This window comes from Dryobates pubescens, chromosome 13 (genome assembly GCF_014839835.1).
Source record: "Dryobates pubescens isolate bDryPub1 chromosome 13, bDryPub1.pri, whole genome shotgun sequence".
Lineage (NCBI taxonomy): Eukaryota > Metazoa > Chordata > Aves > Piciformes > Picidae > Dryobates > Dryobates pubescens.
The window spans coordinates 28908738-28926272 of record NC_071624.1 but is presented as its reverse complement, the minus strand read 5'-3'; the positions used below and the strand labels follow the sequence as shown (position 1 = coordinate 28926272).

The 17535-nt window shown below is 45.3% G+C and overlaps 1 protein-coding gene across 4 annotated transcripts in view; it reads right to left on the bottom strand.

The window, feature by feature from the left end:
* Positions 1–17535, bottom strand: part of SPECC1 (sperm antigen with calponin homology and coiled-coil domains 1) — a 99842-nt gene that overhangs the window by 28689 nt on the left and 53618 nt on the right. For 3 of the 4 annotated variants that reach the window (XM_054166178.1, XM_054166179.1, XM_054166180.1), the window contains 4 exons: positions 9931–11498; positions 7763–7970; positions 7055–7128; positions 6312–6490 (listed from right to left, as the gene is read on the bottom strand). In XM_054166178.1, the coding sequence (XP_054022153.1) occupies positions 6312–6490; positions 7055–7128; positions 7763–7970; positions 9931–11498 (2029 nt within the window). Of the gene's footprint in view, positions 1–50; positions 1923–6311; positions 6491–7054; positions 7129–7762; positions 7971–9930; positions 11499–17535 lie in introns of those variants that run through there. The other variant, XM_054166181.1, reaches the window with a different exon arrangement.

Here is a 17535-nt window from a genome sequence, read left to right as displayed (position 1 = left end):
TGTATATTTTAGGCCATCCAGGAAGGCTAAGCAAGCTCTGCCACATAAAGGATGGATTTGAAGGAAATGTCATCTACTGCTGTGTGCTTTCCTTGAAACAAGAGTGAATGGTTTACACATCAATGCTGCAAGTGCAGCTGGCTTAAGTGGAGCAGCTCCAGGAAGAAGCAGACACACTTTAGCCACAAAGGAATTAAAAAGTCCAGCCCTTTTCACAAAAATCACAGTCCAGTTTCATTCATTCATTCACTGGCGAGACAAATAGATGCAGTGAGCTCTTCCCTAGTGGCAAGAGTTAGCCTCCTTGTTTTCTACATTTGGGTGCTGTAGACAATGGACAGTCAACAAGGTACAGCTCTTTCTCTGCTTAATGTGTAGATTTAGGCAACAGCAGCTGGCATGCCTGTGAAACTTCTAAACTGCTGCAATGACCTCTTCATTACAGGTGGCCTAGGACCACAGAAGCCTAGTTCCAGAAAGAATTCCTCTGCAGTCTAGTCTTTGACACAGCTCCTGGCATTGTTGTGAAGCCTCCTGAACGCCAAGGGGACACAGAGAAGAGACACACAGCTACTGAGGCACAGAACAGAAGAGAGGCCAAGGGCAGGCAGCAGACAGTTCCAAACACTTAAACATTTATTTGGCACTTTAATATATATTTCTTAAAACATAAAAACGAACATTCAACAGCTGCCAGCACAGAAAAGAAAGGCAACACAAGTGTGTATCTGTGTGTACACTCCAGGGGCACGGCACAGAAGTGAAGGCCATGCCAAAGCCAGGACATCCTGCAGATTTTTCTGCTAGCTCAGCCTGCTCTGAGACCAGGCCCTTGCTAAGTCTTCACATCCAGAAGGAAAGGACGGAAATCCCACAGCCAAAATACAAAACTCCAGTCCTGGAATGAATCCTGATGGTCTCTTGGTAGAGATGGCAGCTCCCAGGTTTCTCCTTAGCATCCAAGGAAAGCTGTCTCCAGGTATCTCCAGTTGCAAAGCTGAACCTTAGCAAGTTCTCCCTGATGATCATATACTTCACCTGAGTAAAGGGCATGAGAAACACTTCCCTTCTGAGAGGATATTTACTAGGGGCTTCATGCCAGAATTTCTTTTCTTTCTGGTTTCTCCATCTGCAGTTCTCACAGCCAGGACAAACCTGACGTGAGGCATCCTTTGGGAAAGTCATAGCAGGACACACTGCTCGGGCACCACCCTGCTTCCTGACACAGACTGAGCCAGACATGCCACCCAGTGGTGAGTGCCTTCTTAATACAACACAAAAAACCTGAAAGCACCCAAGCAGCCGATACTGAACACATCACTTCATGTTTGTACTCAGCTTTCCTGCTGGGTTTCAGTCACCTGCTCTGTGTGTGTGTGCAGATCCTGATCTGTGTGCAGGCATGGAGCTAGACACAGACCTAGGAGTATAACACTATATGGAGAACTCCATGTGTATGCACTTTACAAACTAGACACACTCAGTCCTGTCTTTTCTTTAGTCTTAAACTGGCATGTTTGAACTTGTTTCATGGCAAATATCCCCATCCTTCCAAAAAAAAAACCCCAAAAATAGCCCTCAGTTACTTCAGCTCCCCAAATCTTTGTGATTGTTTCTTATGGCATAGTTTGCTTTAGATTAATTCAGAACTTCTTCTGCCTCATGGAGTCCTCTGAAAAGAGAAACCTTCTGAAATGGAGAAATTGGCTCTTGCCCGTGAGGTGGAGGTGAACCTGAGCAGCAATCACACTTTGACATACACTCGGCTTTGAGAGGGCAACAGGGAAAAAAAAAAACTGGAGGTGCTTCTTCAGATTGAAACTTCCCTTTTTCAGCAGCAAGTTGAAGGTATGTCCTGAAGTGTCTCACAGGCCTGGCCATGCATCCATGCAGGGCTGTGTTAGCTGGTAGAGATCAGGCACCTATGGAGATAGAGACAACAATCGAGGGAGTTAAGAAGCAACACAGTCGCCATCCTGAGGCACAGCTCAATTTCGCAGTTAATCACCCCATCATCACTACACAAAGGGGAGAGGATAAAACGTTGGTGGTGTTGCTAGGACTGCTGAAGGAGAGCGTCTTACACTCCACCAACTCAGCTTTGGGACCTGATGAGCAACCAAGAATACAAAATACAATAATAATTCCGAGTTGCTCAGATAGAAAGAAATTTAAGTATTTAAAGCCAGGAAACCAATTTCCAAGGAGAGGGATGGTAACATTCCTGCCTCCTTTCCTCTAATCATTTGAGACTATTCACTCAAAATGGGCACCTGAACTCAATGAGGCAACAAGTGTGGCTCTGCCTCTCTCAGAGCTTCTGCTTCAGGATCTTTACACCAAAAGGGATGGAATAATCTCCATCCAGTGTGGAGAAGAAAAAAGAGGGGGGGGGGGGGGGAAGCAAAACCAAAAACCCCACGACCAAACCACACCAACTCTGAGGGGCTACTAACTAGAGCAAACAATGCATCGAAAGGACACTGCTCTGCCATTCTAATTTGCTTGCCAGTGAGAGCAGAAGGAACTATCAGACAGAACAGCTGCAAAACACAGGCACAAATGAGCAGCACATCAGCACATACAGACTGACAGCAGGGTTTAATACACAGAGGAGAAGCTTATTTCCAAGAGAAAAAGCATGTAACACTGCCATGCTGTGGCATTTGAGACTTCAGGAAGAAGAACAGAAGCAAATTAGTGGGATACAGGTCACAATCTTGACTTTTAGGCTTCCTTTTGAGGCTTTGGTTACATTTTATTATTGTTATTACTGTTGTTGTTATTACTGTTCTCAGAAGGCATTCATTTAATTACAGGCAGAATATCTCTGTTTTCTGAGCACTACTCCCAGCCCAGCTGTCTTCTCTCCATGTTCTTGGTTCAAGACACGACAATAAAGTGCCCAAATCATTTTGAGAACTTGAAGGGGGGGAAGTCAAAGCAAGACCTTGAAACTTTCACTGTTGCCAAACAGTGTATTGCCACAAAGGCTTGGAAATGAGTGTGCAATGAAGCCAAAAAGAGCCATCCACAATGTGGGTACTTTCGGCAATACCTTTCTCCCTTTGTGTTACAAATCCAGTAAAGCCTTTTTTCATTTGAGGTATCTGATCCTTAAACAGCTACAAAAATGAATTGATTGCCAAAGTGAGTCTTCTCCAGAGATGAAATTTGCTACAGGATCATAGGATAATCCAGCTTGGAAGGGACCTCAGGAAGTCACCCAGTCTAAGTTCCTGCTCAAAGCAGGGTCAGCTATGAGGCCAGACCAGGTTGCTCAGGGGTTTATCCTGTCTGGTCTTGAAAACCTCCAAGGATGGAGACTATGGAATTTCAATTTCCACCATCTGTGAGGAAACAGTTACACAATGGTGGATTGTAAGCTTTTGCATTTTACAGCAGACAAATAACATTAATTAGGATGTAAAATATCACAGGAAACTGTCTGAAACATGGATTTGTAGGTTCCAATCAGTACTAGGGACAAGTTAACTCCACTCTTCCTTATTCCATTTCTTTTACACTGGTCCAACCTCCCCCCAACCCCCCCCCCCAGACATTCTCAGTCATAGAATTAGACATTTAATCTGTGTTAAAGATGCCTTTGGGAGGCTCTTACCTTCATTCAGAAGAACTCTGATGACCTCATCAGGATTTTTTCTGCAAGTTCTTTGGCTGTTCCTGAACCCAAAATGACTTTTTGTCTGATCAGAAGAGTGTAACGGTGAACTCAAACTTGGAGGCAGGAACTCGGGCAGCCACAGGCAAACATTAAAATGGCAGGATGTCATAGGAGATAAATTGGCTTCAAGATCAATTTATGAGGCAGAGTCTAATGACCCTCAAGAGATGGCTGAGATTTTGCCAAGAACCCTTTGAGTAGCAAGCTTTTTGGAAGGTGTAGTTTCCAATTGGAGCTTAAAAAATCAGACAGGAAACTTTCCTTAGGGACTGCGAGATTCACAGCTGCCCAGCATCAGCAGACACGAGGAACACTTTGCAGAGCGCTAAGATATCGTGCTACAAACTGCTTCCACCAGTGCTGAGCATGCATTAAGTCACTGCAGGTACCAGAATCAACTGCTGATTCATGAAAGCCAACCACAGGCAACGATGAGAATCTCCTCAGAACTTTCTGGGTGAAAAGCTGAAGTGCTGGGAATGGGAGTGACCCCAGGAGTGCAAAAATCACTGGGAATGTACAACTGGCTCTCAGCAGGAGCTTTAGTGACTTGAATTTGTTTTATAGGTCAGTACAGTTTTAAACTTTCAGTGCTTGGCTGTTGCTTGCTGGTTCATTTAGACAGTGACTGACACAGGCTCCATTACCTTCTCCACACCACTCAGCACAGAAACTCTGCACTCTTCACGTGGACACCGAGAGTGAAATGACTTACACTTAAGCTGACAGATGCAGAATTTGGTCTTGACACTTGTCTTTGAAAGAGAACAAATATTGCCCACTGCAGACAGCAGATCTGGCTCCACAACCAAGGTAATACTCAAAGCAAGCTATACAGAGAGTCAACATGATGCAAAGACAGACATAGATTTCTCTGTGTGTGTATGTGTAAGAGGGAGAGGCAAATGCCAAACCTGGCTTCAGTATGTCTGAATACCTCCTTCTGGCACTCTTTGGATTCAAATGCAATACCTGCAGCTCAGGCTTCTTATGCCAAAGAGCTGACAATGAAGCCACGTTCCTTATACATGGAAGATAAATATTCCTGTTTGCAAATCAGCAGGTCAGCTTCAATTTAAGTATTATCAGACATCCTCACATTAATAGATGTGTAAGACTAAAAGGAGGGAAACTACAAGTATGTGATTCCTGCCTTTATACATGGACCCCACTCTACACAAGAGAAATTTCATTAAGAGTAAATTAGGAATGGAAACAGAGCCCAAAACTTAAGTAGTGTCTGGTAATCATTTTGTCTGAATACGTGGTCTGCAAGAGCTTTTCTTTGCATTCACTGGGGACTCTGACAATGAAACTGGAGCTTAAACACATTCTTCTTTTTTTTTTCTCTCTCTGAAAAGAACCATTTCTGTGCCTTTAAGTCCAGGAATTCTGATCCTTACACCTACACAAAAAGCCCTCTCATCCTTTTTACTCCCCTCTACTGTACAGCTGCCGTGGCAAGTCCTGAATGGAAAACAGCGAGCAAAGAAGTGCAACACAAAGCTGGACTGTTACTCCACCTGTAAGAAATAACAGCATTTACTGTGCTCCTGTGACTATTCTGCCACAGGTCTACTTGGGCAGAGTAGAAGAGCAAAATGAGTTTCACACACCTTTGATAAACAGCACCACCGTTGGTGTTATTTTGCCTTCATTCCCCCAGCACAAGCTTCCCTCACTGCAGCTCTGCTTGTGTCAGTGCAAAAAAGAGCAGGGCACTTATCTCTAGAAGTTTTGGGTCTTCCTTCTAATACATCTCTTGGTTTCCAGTTCTACTTATTTAGTATTTCAACTGTAGTATGATTTTTGGTGGTACGCAAAAGTTCATACACTGCATCAAAGGCACGCTACAAGGCATCTCTGCTGGCTCCAGCCTGAATTTTAAGAGTTATTTTTGTTCTTGCCCTGCTCCCACAGAGGGAAGCCTCACACATACAGCTACCACACTGAGTTATGCCTCTGAATGGTTCACAGTTCCTGATCCCTCTCCAACCACTCAGACTGTGAGGAGGTCCAGCGCATGGCAAAGTCACTTCTGGGCTAAACGCTGCCCCAGGCCACAGTCCAGACCATTTGACACAGCAAATCACCTCAGTTTCAAGTTAAGGACAGGAGGCATGAAATGAGGAATCCTACTATTTGCATTGATCACTCAGTCAACACAGATTGGCAGAACAAAGCACCCCAGCTACTCCTCCTTTTAATTTGAGCATATATAGTCCTTGACTCCTCCTGGGTTAAGCAGCTCTCTTCTGGAAGCCCCATTCAGTCTATGTAGCCAACCAACCTCTTCACAGATGATGTAGTACAGCTGCACAGAGTTGTGAAGGCAATAAACCACAGTGGAATACCATATTGAGAACAAAACTGTAAGAGGATATTGGCAACTGTCATTAGTTAATATTTGCTGAATAAAACCTTCATGGCCTAGTTGACAGAAGTAGATTTCCAAGAAGAAAAAGAACAGAAACATCTTAGAATAAGAGACAAGAAGATCTGTCAGAAGAGTTAAAAACAGACAACATGCACAACCAAGCCAATGAATAGTTAGTGACAAAGCACTGTTTGCATGCATGTTAGCAGTCAGAGATCAAATCTTAGCCTTTGTAACCAACCAACCAACCTGTTGCTGCCCTTCACTTCATCCAGCTCCTTCTGCAGTCTGGCACTCTTCTCCTCTTCTTCTTGAAGCTTCCTCTTCACCACACGGAGCTCCTGCTGGGCTTCGCACTTAATATCATTGGCTACAACCACTGCAGTCTGCAGATCAGCTTGAAAACGCCTCCACTCTTCTGTGTCTTCCTAGAAAGAGCAATGAGAACCCAACTGTTTGCTGTAAAAACACACCTGCTTCAGCTGAGCTCTTAGTTATTGATCTCTCCTTTCAGTGATCACAAGCAACCAGGACTTCACCACCATTTCAAGATCACGCTGAGGTCAAAGTAAATACTGCCTCTTTACACAGTACCAACGAGAGTGCCAAAGAAGAAACTGATGCTAAGCTCTCAGTTCCAATACAAAAGTACAACAAACATTCTTCCTACAGCTATTGATCATTCAGTGTTGTGATACTGCTACAAGCACTGCTGCTGCAAAGAGCTTTGTTGCTGGTGGTGAATCATGAAACAGGAACAGCTACCCCAGAGTAGAAGCTCACAGGTAGAAAAACGAGAAGACATTTGCAAAGGGTGCAAAGGATTTTTCCTTCACAGGCAAAGAGACAGCTGGAAATTAGCAAAGAGAATGGAGAATGAAAGGATGCAGAAAGAACCTTCCACAAGTGTTCCAGAAAAAAAATACATCTCTCTCAAAGCCAGCATTGTAATAAAAGCTCAGCTTAGCTTTGTCATGGAGCCTAAATCTTACCTTCATTTGCTTAGTCAGGGCCTTCAGCTGCCTCTCTGTTTCTTGTTTTTGTTCTTCCAGCTTCATTGCTTTACCTAGGAACAGTAAATAAGGGGAAAGATTATTAAACATATAAAGGCAAGGGTGAAAAGTGGGGGAAAAAAAGGGAGGGCAGAGAAGCCTGCATGGGTTTGCTTCTAGTAATGCCATTAAACAGATGAAACTGAAACCAAGATACTCTGACAACAGTAGATTTGTTACTCAACCTTCTGAAGTAGGTCCTTATTTTGAGGCATTAAAGCAGACATTGACATCTACAGAAGCACACGTGCAGGCTCACTGAGTACACACTCCGCACTGGAGGCGACACTGGTCGTTCCACCAGGTGGCAGCTCCCCTCCTACACCACCACAGCAACCACACTTCACAGCTCCTAGCAGGGCTTTGCCCCAAAAGCTTTTTAAAAGGCCAATAATTCCTGTTTCTAGGATGGGCAACACATCCCTCGCTGAAAAACGAGGCTTGGAGACTCTCTCTACTGCGATTCCCACAGCACTAACTGTTTAAATAGTGACTTCAGGGCACGAACAGAAAGTATTTGCCAAACTGGAATACATCTAAAGTGAGGACCTTGTCCCATCTATCAAGACACCTTCCCTCCTCCCTGTTGCAGCCATAACTGAGCCCCCTGAAGAAGTTCACTTCAATCCTCCTTTCAGCTCCACCTACTTTCTAGGTCACTGATGAGCTGGTTATTGTGAAGTTTTATAGCTCGATGTTGTTCCACCTGGTCCTCCAACTCAAAAATGGTCTCTTTCAGGTTCTTAATATCTGCTTCATTCTCTGATGTTTTTTCCTGCAGCTTCTGGCTGGCTCTGCTCAGCTGCTCAGCCTGCCGGTCACACACCTCCTTCAGCTGACCACACTCATTCTCAGCCTGGAAGGGAGGAAAGAAAGCTGCATGTCTGTCTTGGTTCCTTAGGAGAGATCACTCATTAGAGATTTTGCTGGGCATCCCATGGTCTGAACCTGTGTTCTAAGCATTGTATAAACTGAATTGCAATGTGAAGGAGACAGTTGCAGGAAACATGAGCTACCCAAACACCACTTTTCTCTCCTGGTAATAACACAACAAGATGCTGCAAGAGAAATGAAAAGTTTTCCCTATGACGACCTTCATTCCAAACCAATCTCTGCAGGGAACGAACAGGGCAGGATTATATTCCTGGAAAACTCCACATCTGTTTGGGTATCCCATTATGAGAATGGTATCACTACTTTAGGGCCAAGACAACAAGCAGTTCATCCACACTGACAATTGTGCATTTTCCATGGATTGTGGAAATAGGCACAGCAGAGCTCCTGCAGATGATAAGTGTATTCCTGGATAAAGCACATCTGGAATTACTGAAGGGGGAATCTGCTGCGCTCCACTTTGTTGGCTGAGGCCCACATAGATCAATTCTTCCAGGTTTTGGGGGAGATCAAGTACAAACAAGTCATGGAAAAACCAGGTGGAGGCTGCCAATTCAGTGAGCAGCACTGGCACAGCCTGACTGAAGGGCAGCCTTACAGAAGCCTGCGGTCTCGTTTGGGTGTCACAAACAGCCAATGATTCAAAACAGCTTAATTTGAGGGAAAGGAAGAGTAAGAAGGAGGAAATCTGTGGTTTCCAAACCAAGCAATAAAAGTTTGGTACAGAGTTTGAGCACTCAGCAGTTTTTCATTTCTCCTTCATAAGCTCCAGCTCCAGCAAGCACTTGGAAGCTTCCTCTACTAACTCCATTTGCTGTGGTCACCTATTTAAGCTGAAAGGACATCTGGATTTTCTAAATCATTCAGATCATGGAGGTGCTTTTTGGCAATGCTCTCTTCCTCTGCAACCAGCCAATTTTACCACTCTTCTCATGATCCCTTCCCCATACAGGAAAGGCTGTGCACACACTAGGACTCTTTCTGCAGCAGTGGGACACAATCACTGCCTTGTGCTTTATTAACACTCACTTGATGACACCTCACATCACAGCTCCCTTCCCAGCATCCAGGATCACATGGAAAATACAAACAGTAACTGACTTAAGCTTGCTTGGAGCAAAGCTGCAAACCAGGCAAATGAGCCTGAGAAAATTTGTTCTAGAATAAATCCTGTTTAGTATTTTTTGGCCATTACTTTACCTATCCCAAAACAGAATTCTTCCCAGTTTGGGAAAGGATATTTTAGTTGTAGGAAAACAAATCTCATCTGGAGCTTAATTGTGCATCATTAGTCATGTCCCTGTAAATACCAGCTTCACTGAGCATTACCTCATGTCCTTGGGTTCTCATGACCTATGACACCTATAGCTCACTACTAATTAATCATGATTAATTATTCAGAATGCAATATTGGTTACTAACTACTGATGCCCTTCTGGATTTCAGAGTGATTTCCTTCAATATCTGTTTACATAACACCAGAGTAATTTTATGTTGACCTGTTCTTTGCTCCAGTTTGGATGAACAACTCCATTGACTGGAACAGTAAATTCTGCAGCAGATATTAGGGGAAATTAGTTTTGCTTTTATAAACACAGCTATGCTGAGTTTTCCCTGGGAACAATATCTGCATTATACGTACAGAGTATGTTTATTCTATGCATATAGAATCAATGAGGTTGGAAAAGACCTCAAGGATCATCAAGTCCAACCAGTCACCCAAGAGATACAGCAGCAGCAGGAGACAATACCACAAGGAGACAATATCATGCAAACCCAGCTTCCACTGAGAACTAATTAGTGCAATTTAAATCCTGGAGACTTATAATCAATGGCCCAGCAACCATCCCAAGCCAAATAACTACCTATTTATGGAAGGACAGATAAGCAATCATTCTATCCTACAGCTGTTCCTGCTTTACCTTAGATAGCAGCCCCTGGATGTGCTTCAGTTCGCTGTTTGCCTTCAGCAGCTCTTGTTTAAGCTCAGTGCAAGATGCTTCCAGCTGATCCTTTTCCGCACGGGCTACTTTCAGCATCTCTTGCACCTCGGAGTTGTCAGTAGTGCAGCCCATCACATTGATTTCTGCAGCCTTCTGTTTCTCACTCTCCAGCTGAGTTTTGAGAGAGCCATTCTCAATTTTCAGGCCTTCCAAGGCCATTTTACAGTCCTCCAGAGTTTTTGTCACTGTGCTGTTGCTCTGCTGTTCCGCTTCTAGAAGTTTAAGCAGCTTCTCATTTTCTTCCCTCAGGCTTTTAATCACCTGCTGGGCATCCTGATGCTCCCTTTCTAAACTGCGTAGGCTGCTGGTTAACTGCTGCTGAATGTTGAGCAATTTCTCTCTTTCAAATTGTGCTTTTTCAAGAACTTCAGCACATTTCTGTTCCAGTTCAAGAACCTTCCCTTCGTGAGCCCTGCTTTCTTCGTTCTTGGATCGCTCTTGGAGTAGAGTCATTAGCTTCTCATTTTCTTGGCTCAGCTGTTCCGCTCTATCTCTATGCTGACGAAAGGAAGTCTCCAGGAGAGCTTTCTCTTCCACTAGCTTCTCATTTTCTGTTGTCAGCTCCTGCACCATTTGCTGTTGATCCGACAGCTCCTGCAGAGTGGCTTGCAGCTCCTCTGCCGTGCTGTGGTGGTTCTCCTCCATTTTCTGTATTCTCTCCGTAAGAGACGCAACAGAAAGGTCGCTAATATTGTTGGGAGAACTTCCTGTGGTGGAGCATTTGGAACCTTTGAAGTGGTTGCTGCTGGAGGATGCTGGCCTGGAAGGTACATCTGCTATGTGTTCGAAGTCGGAGGCGTCGGGCGACAAGGAGGCTTTGGTCACGTCGCTGCTGGAGGAAGCAGAATCGCGCAGCGCACCCCCGGCCGCGCGCTGCCTGCGCTCCTCCGCTTCGCCTCGAGACGCCTTTTGGGACGGGCTTCCAAAACTGGACTCTTGGGTAGTTGGGGTTGGGAGGCTGCTGTTCCCTGCACTGCTTGTTGTTGTGTCTGAGAGAGGAGAGTTCTCCAGGTAAAGCAATTTCTCTTTCAGCACGCGGTTCTCTTCTCCCAGGCTGGCCAGCTCTTTCTGAAAGGTCCTGTTCTTCTCCTGGAGGGTCCTGATCAACGGATCCATGTCGACAGGTGACACTGCTTCTAAGTTTTGGCTGGAAGCACCCATTCCCTCAGCCTGAAGTGCCCCTTTCTCTTTGCATTTCTTCAGCTCGCAGCGGAGTTTGGTGATTTCAGAATCCTTTGTCTTTGCTTCTGCCAGGAGTTCTTTAACCTGAGATTCCAGAACAGCTTTGTCACCGCTTTCATTCTCCTGCTTGGACTTGCTGGCGGGGCGCACGTGCTTGGTAGGAGTTGGTGTACCAGAGGAGGTGGGGCTGGGTTGGGTTTTCCTGGTGTTGGCTTGACCACGCAACACAGCTCGCTCTCGGGACACAGAGGAGGATATTTCCCGGGGCGCCGGAATCCCTGTGCGCTTCGCAGCTGAAACTGTCCCTTGAAGGGTGAAAGAGAGATGGCAAATTGAGTCAGCTCATCAAGGAAACAATTCACACACCGATGCTAGAGCCTAGAGCTGCCTTGAGAAAAAACAACCACCTGAGTGTTTGAATAGGTTTGGTCATGACTGAGTGTGTGGATTTGTCTTTCAAAGGTTGGTATCATTCTGCAGTTCTTCCTCTCCCATCCCCTGCAAAGGAGCACAGCCTGATGAGGGTTCCCCCCTCCTCAACATAATAATGCAACATTTAGATGCTGCAATACATGAACTGCAACCTCCAAGGCCAGGATATTAATTGCTTGAAAAATAAAACTCCTTTACATTGTGAAAAGCTGAATTTAGGTCTATTAAAATCTACTACATCCATTGATTGCTGGGGAAAAGCTCAGAAACTTAAGACTTGGTCTTCAAGACTAAGAGAATAATGCATTTTTAGCACACAGGAGCATTGTCTCACATAAAACTACTGGGTTTGCATCATCCTCCATTTATGTAGATCATCATCAGGTCTGAAAGACTTCTACTGACTGCAGATCCAGGGAAACACAAAACTCTCCTGGCACTTCTAACACTAAGACAACTGTGTTGCTGCAGGTTCTCACACAGGGAGCAAGAGGAGATTTTCCTTTTGGGATTATAAATTCCCATCCTCATTTGGGGATTTTAAAAAACTAGAGGTAGAAAATTGTTGCTGTTCTCTTTGGTTGTTGGCTTGCTTTGGTTTTCTTCCCCCCTGACTTATATGCAGAGTATCGTGTGATTACAAGGAAATGAAGTTTCTGAGTTGCTGATTTTCTCCTTCCAAAGCTCTCTTGGCATACAGGGGCACAGGTGGTTAACAATAAAGAGCCATCCTAACCATGAGTATTAACAAGCTGGTTCAAAGGGAGGTATTTCATGGCACTATGAGTGGCCACACTATGAATTTAAGAAATTCCTCTTTTAAAGACCTTATTCAAAAGGAAAAAACCCTGAAGCACAGAGCCATGATGCTTTGGGATATGGTACAATGAAACAGATATTGTCAGATGTAGCCTCATCAACAGGCTGCAAGGGCCAGTTCTGCAAACAGAAAGGGCTAGCAAGGCAGTGTTTGCAATAAAAACAAGTTCCAGAGCACTCTGGGGGGAAAATCCCGGACTCAGTTACATCTCCCCACATTTGTGAGGCTCTCTTTGCTCACAGACATGTGCAGCCTGCACAGAAATGTGACCAAAGAGGAAGCAGACCCTCAGCCTCATACAAGCAACTCCCAGCCCTCCCACAGCACTTCTCCCAGGGAGCAGATCTCAGTGCAGCGATGCAGGGCAGTGAAGGGTTAATATTAACACCATCCAGTTTGCTCAGCATCTCTTTTGAAGAATGCACTAGGTTTATAAACCCCACACAGCCAGGAGCCCCTCCTCCTCTCTCCCAAACAAACACACTCTGCAGCAGGCACAATAAACACCCGGAGACAAAGAGCAGCCGAAGAAAAGCCCCCTGAACACAGAGACTGAGCTGGAGGAGAGCACAGAAAGGGCTCTGTGATGGCAGGGGCACGATAAGGCCAGAGACAAAGGCTCCAGTGTTTATGGCAAGAGATAGCAGGGCCAGGCTAGCCGGACAGTGAGCAACCCACACAGCTTCATTGAGTCATCTACAGCTGGAGCCGTGAGGTATCAGGGCAGCTCGGGGCTCCCCAGTGCAAAGTGCAAGGCAAGATGGAAGTTTTTCCACTGCTGCTCAAATGGCTGCTGGGGAAACTTCAGACACGAGAACTCAGCTCACTTGTCCGAGATCAAGGCCCTCAGCTCACTGCTCAGCCTATTTCTTACCCGGAAGGCTTCCAGCTGCCAAGAGCTGGCACCTGTAACCCACATCCACGCTGAGCTCGGCAGACAGGCAAAACTTCAGTGTCAACACAGCTCACAGCATAGGATGAAGGACAAGAGGGAAGGTGAATGGACCATGAGGTGATGGGTCATTGCCAGCAGAGAAACAGCAGCTCAGCACAGCTCCTTTCTTGCTCAGGGGCAAAGGTTCACGTGGGCATTCCCAAGTATCCAGCTGGGAGAGCACAAGTCCTTGTCTGAAGGTCTCTTGAGCATGCAGTAGGACAAGTGCCCAGAGTGAGGAGCAGTACTCACAGCAGCTATAATCATGCTACACATTAAAGATGTAAAAATACACATCACAAGTGGCCACAGATGTTCTTTGATGAAGCCTAAGGGGTGGATTTAAAGCCTTCTATTATATCCTGGACTTTTATTCAATCTGAAGGGCTTTTCTACTGTTACAACAAAATGAATGACAAAGCAAGTGCCCCAAACTACTGCAGTGCCATGACTGTCATCTGGTCAGCACATGAGTGGGCAGCATTATATTAGCAGTGAGCAGTGCTGACTGGGCACCATTATTTACATTACAAGAAATAATGCTGCTGCTGCACTCTGCTGCCAACTGCATGGCACTGAGAAAACCCAAGGGAAAAGCAATGCCAGCGTGCTTTCAGTGGCCACCAGGTGACAATTGCAACATGACCCTGAGCAATGGAAGACAGATACATGAGGGTAACAGTTAAGCATCATGTTTAACTGGGATTATCTGTACTTCACCAGCTCACCAACCAGCGCAGGCTCCGAGCTTACTCAACCTGCCCCATGTGTTTTGTAAGACTCCATGCTCTGCTGACTTGCTCTTGTCATAAATCACAAAGTGTTTGCTGCCCATCAATAACCATTAACCAAACTGGTTTTTTGTTCATGACATACAAGTGTTTATGTATTTCCTCCTCTCCACTCTCCAAACCAGCACCATGCATTACTAAAAACCCACAGAGTGCCCACAAAATGAACAGCTCTCAATGCATCTCTATGTTGATTGGAAAGCACCACAGCAAGGATAAGCACCACTATAAAGTCTGCTTTATAGGTGACCCCCTCAGAATGACCTTGAAATTAAGCAGTGGAGTAGTTATAAATGGAACTGCCAACCCCACAGCCCCGGGCACCCACTATGCAGGAATGCCACTTAGGGCTGTACAAGTCCCACTGGTGACCTGATTAGCTCAGCACCCCACACTGCTTATGGGCTATGGGAGACTCCAGGCAGAAATGTGCCTGCCAAGCTGCAGAACCCAATCTAGGGTTGATCTATGCTGCTGCTTACAGTGGCTGGAATCACACAGAACTCCCCTTCCTAGAGCAAGGAAGAGGAAAGACATCAGCCCCACATCTAAAGGAGAAGGTCTGGGGAAAACAACCAAATGAACCAAACCCCCAGACCATTATATACCCTTCAGTTGGTCAAAATGGGTGCAGTGGCTCCTCATCCCTGTTTTCATCATCCACCCACCCTGCCCAACCTGCTTGCTTAACTATTCTCCTGTGAACTGTGAGCACAACCTCTTTCCCACCATTCCAGGCATCCGAGCGCAGGCTACCTCTGACCAACAGAGTATGTCTCATTCTCTTTGCACCATATCCAACCTCCCATTCTCCCAGTCCCACACCCACTCTACTAATGGGCTCAGGTTGTGTTTTCCCACTTCAGAGAAACTGGGAATTACTCCTGAATTACTCCACGGGGAGTTATTGTCTGAAAATCTGTTTTACTCAGACTGAGGTTACCTCATCATCAAGTTCCTCACCTCGAAGCCCAGGAAGAACGCCTCCATTTCAGCATCAGCCATACTAATCAGGTGTGAGGGATTAAACCTCACAATTATAAGCTCATGCTCAAAGTGCTTCACAATTAACAACTACTTGACTCAAATCCTCTGAAACACATAATTGTTAACTCTGTGTTACAGGACAGGGAAGCAGAGAGAACTGACATGCCTCACCCAAGGTCACAGTAAGGATCAGGACCCTGGAGCTGCTGGCTGCCTGCCTGCTGTGCAGCTTGATTGTCTGCACCACTTTCTGCCAGGGAATGCTTGCAGACTTTCCACTGGTGTCAGAAAAAGTAGGACTTTAATGAGATAAAAGTTGACCCCTCATGATGATCTTTAGCCATTTTAATCCCATTTTCCTCACAGCTCCAATGTTTTTCACAGAAGGAAGGATCAGGATCACTACTCAGTTTTTCCACATAATGATCTATATTTGCTCTAAGCTCTCAACCACCTGCTGCACCAGCTCCCATAGGGACATCCACAACCAGAGGAAAATGGGCTATGGAGTGGAGAAAACCATCTCTCAATCCCCCAGGGTGGAACACCCAGGGCTGCTGCTCAGCAGTCCGTGCAGTATGGCTAATGCAATCACAGTGAGAGCAAGGGGCAAGCACTTTACCATGGTCACGGGGGGGGACAGATGACATTTTGGATTGCAGATTTGGTAAGTCTAAGATGCCCTCACACTCTGTGTGCTCTGAGGTAGCACACACCACTGTCTTCCCAGTAAAGCACTAGCCTTGAAGTTATGTTATTTTGCTTCACTCAAGTATAATTACCAGTTGAATTACCTGCTTCTCCAATCCCAGAGCAGAGGAAAAATCTCAGTAGAGAAGTAAATTCATGTGACCCCAGAAACACCTTGGGAAATGTTTAAATTTCTGCCCTGACTCTCTTTTTTACAGCTGGAACCAACACAAGATTATTTGCCTCTGGCCTTTGTGCCATTTGTGTTCCACAACCTGTCCTTTGCTTAATCCTTCCCTCCATCAACATATTAATAACCCAAAGGTTAACACCATGAGCTTCTGCTGTTCCAGGGACTGAATTAACTGGGGATGTTCCATTTCATACTTTCTTCCTCAATATTAATCCTGTCAACTCTTAAGCTAAGAGCAATAAACAGACATTTTCTACCTCAAAAGTCCATGCTAGTAATTTATTCCTCCATAGTTGAAGTAGGTAGGGAGTCCCCTGCGTGTGGAGTTCAGCTATGTAACCCAAGGGTGCTGCTCACTGATTCAGTTCAGAAAGCATTTCAGCCATGCCAGACTAAAGCATGAAGACAGATGCATCTTTGGTGTGATGTTTTGAAACACTGGATACCTTATTTGAATTGCAAGGGCAGGATAACCAGGAATAAAATAAACCTATTCGTGGTGCTCTTGCGACGCTCTAGCTTCCAAAAGGCAAGCTGTTGCCTGCAGAAAAGTTTGTACTCATGGTTATCTGCTGCTCTAAGAGGACTGTGACATCTCTCTCACTCTAGAATAGAATAGAATTAACCAGGTTGGAAAAGACCTTTGAGATCATAGAGTCCAACCTATCATCCAACACCATCTAATCAACTAAACCGTGGCACCAAGCACCCCATCCAGTCTCTTCCTAAACACCTCCAGTGATGGTGACTCCACCACCTCCCCTGGGCAGCACACTCCAATGGCCAACAGCTCAGCTATTTTTCACTGCCTTGTGTCTCCCTGCCATCCCTCCCACCTCAAAATAAATAAATAAAAGGGTGCTGAAACAAAAGAGCAACAAGAACTTAGGGGTTAATTCATAGCTTCCCTGCCAGCAGAAGACTGATCCTTTGTTGTCCTGGAATTCTGTTTCCATGTGCTAAGATATGTTAATAAATGCTGGCATCTGAGCAAACTCCCAGGCCTCAGACAGAAGAGTGATTCCTGCAATACCTTGAAGGGAAGGTTTGTGTAAATCAAACATTTAGCAGAATGACTTCAGTAAAAAGAATACCATTAAGGGTCCATGGCTGTACAGCAAATATGAGTTATTTAACACCCCCTAAGCAGTTTTACTGGGCCATACCACACCTGGTTTAGCTGAAATGGGGGCTTAAAAATCCATTTTCCAAAAGTGGCTGAGCCACTGACAGCTCAGAGCTTGAGTGAAAGCCTAGGGGACTGGGCAGATCACTTTCACCCTGCTCCAGCATTGCTCCTGAGATTGATATTGAGACCGATAGATGAAATGAGGAATATCCTCTGGGAGATGACTATCCAGCATGGAAGGAGGATTGGTGTGCATTTGCTTGACTCTAATTTTCAAGTCTTTTCATGACAAGGATTCAGAGTTTTGCAGACATTATTTCATTGAAATGCTCTCTTTTCCTATGCCCTTCTTACTCTGTAGGCAAG